The sequence below is a fragment of the Pinus tabuliformis genome, chromosome 4_1, assembly GCF_031772625.1.
Source record: "Pinus tabuliformis cultivar Carrire ecotype Pingquan chromosome 4_1, CPIR1, whole genome shotgun sequence".
Taxonomy (NCBI): domain Eukaryota; kingdom Viridiplantae; phylum Streptophyta; class Pinopsida; order Pinales; family Pinaceae; genus Pinus; species Pinus tabuliformis.
Genome location: NC_142303.1, coordinates 50,898,402 through 50,899,972, shown reverse-complemented (window position 1 = coordinate 50,899,972; position 1,571 = coordinate 50,898,402). Strand labels below are relative to the sequence as shown.

General features: G+C 42.7%; 1 protein-coding gene across 1 annotated transcript; it reads right to left on the bottom strand.

Moving 5' to 3' along the window:
* Window positions 1-437: 437 nt before the first annotated feature.
* LOC149174114 (U-box domain-containing protein 44-like) lies at window positions 438-1,157 on the bottom strand. Its single transcript, XM_089420746.1, has 2 exons — window positions 896-1,157; window positions 438-610 (listed from the first exon to the last, which is right to left on the bottom strand). The coding sequence occupies exons 1-2, from the start codon at window positions 1,155-1,157 to the stop codon at window positions 438-440; spliced, it is 435 nt and encodes a 144-aa protein (XP_089276872.1).
* Between the last annotated feature and the right edge of the window lie 414 nt (window positions 1,158-1,571).

Here is a 1,571-nt window from a genome sequence, read left to right as displayed (position 1 = left end):
TCTCTCCCCTTGTCCTTGATGGCCCTGGTGACTTCCTTGGCTAGCATCTCGGCTGATTTCTCCTTTGGCTTCCCGCTTTCCAAACTTTCCTGTAGAAACTGTTCGTTGGCTTCCTGTAGAAACAGTCTCTGTTTTCCTGTAGAAACAGTCTGCTAGCTTCCTGTAGAACCAATTTCACTGATTTTACTTGCTTGGCTGGGGGTGCCTTCTCCTTGAACTGCGCTGCCTGAAAGCTGACGAATCCAACATGAATGGCAAGTCTAATGTATTATAAAAGCACACAAGTACAATGAGCTGCCCGAGAATAGATAGTGCATGCCAAATCTGGATGGGAAAGAGTGTTTCCAGGCCTTTAACTGAATCGAATGGCATTCTTAATCTTGGATTTGAACTCTACTAAGAATTGATAACAGAAGAAGAACAGAACATAAGATAGATCAAGTTGTCCTTGCCTCAACAGCCGCTGGTACAAAACAAATGGCATGGAATGCTCGAACAATGCTTCCATGTATTGAAGGTGGTGTCCAATTTATTAAAGATAATAACTGGTATATGATCTCATCAGATCCCAATAATGCAGCTGTTGTGTCATTTGTTCTTTGGGGCAATGCTGTAGACATAGCAAGGTTTGCATAGGTATTAGCAGCTTTTTCTCTCAAAGCAAATATAGTTGACAGTGGTGTGCATAGAAGGTCCAAGATGGGTCAGACCACCCTATCTTGGATCATTTGTAACGCATTCTCAGGTAAACTTGAAAGATTTTGAAGTGCCCCAATGGCTGCTAATTTTGACTTCAAATTAACATTTGAAATCATTTCAAGAAGTGGAAATACAACTCCCTCTGTGAGCAATGCAGCGTTGTTTTCATCTGTTAAACCTATCTCTCACAACTTACTTGCTATAACAATCTTCATTGTGTCAGACCCTGCTCTCAGGTTCTGTATCAAGGGCTTGAAATAGTTCGCCTGTGCCATTTGCACTACATTATGCTCACTGTATGGGAGATTCTCCAGAAATTCGTTTGCATCCTTAGCAGCTTTAGGATTGTCACTATTTGACATTCTTACAAGGAGGAGGATACAACCTTGTACCTTGCCAATCTGTTCACACACAGCCATATCCTTTGAAAGCTCTAAAAGAAATTCCACGGCTTTCATACCCTCTGCAATATCACGTGCAAGTGAACGAACAATAAAATAGCATGATCCACCTCAGCTATTTTCACCTTTCTTCAAGCTCCAAACTTGATGAAGAGAAACTCAGGCTTCGCTGCTCTGCTGCACTTTCCTGTAGAAGACCCCACCCGTTTCCTGTAGAACGTGATTCTGCCTTTGAGTGAGCCCGATGCACGAGTGAAATTTGAACCAGGTAGGAAACTCAGTGGAGGACGATAGGTTAAGTCGACTGTGGAGGTAGAGGATGTATACTCCGAGTTAAACATGATGCAAGTGCAAGTTGGAAACCATCTGTGAGTTTCAGCTGAGCGTTGATTAATGTTTGCGTGATTTGTGGTGAAGGAGTGCAGTGGCCAAGCGTGCGTGGATTTTTAGAACTGCAGTAATGTCATGAAC

What these genes read in the sequence shown, in the direction of transcription:
- LOC149174114 (XM_089420746.1), bottom strand. Translation starts at nt 1,157, where the DNA reads ATGAAAGCCGTGGAATTTCTTTTAGAGCTTTCAAAGGATATGGCTGTG. An exon ending in AATGAAGATTGTTATAGCAA is followed by an intron (nt 611 to 895) that starts GTAAGTTGTGAG and finishes CTATGTCTACAG; the next exon opens with CATTGCCCCAAAGAACAAAT.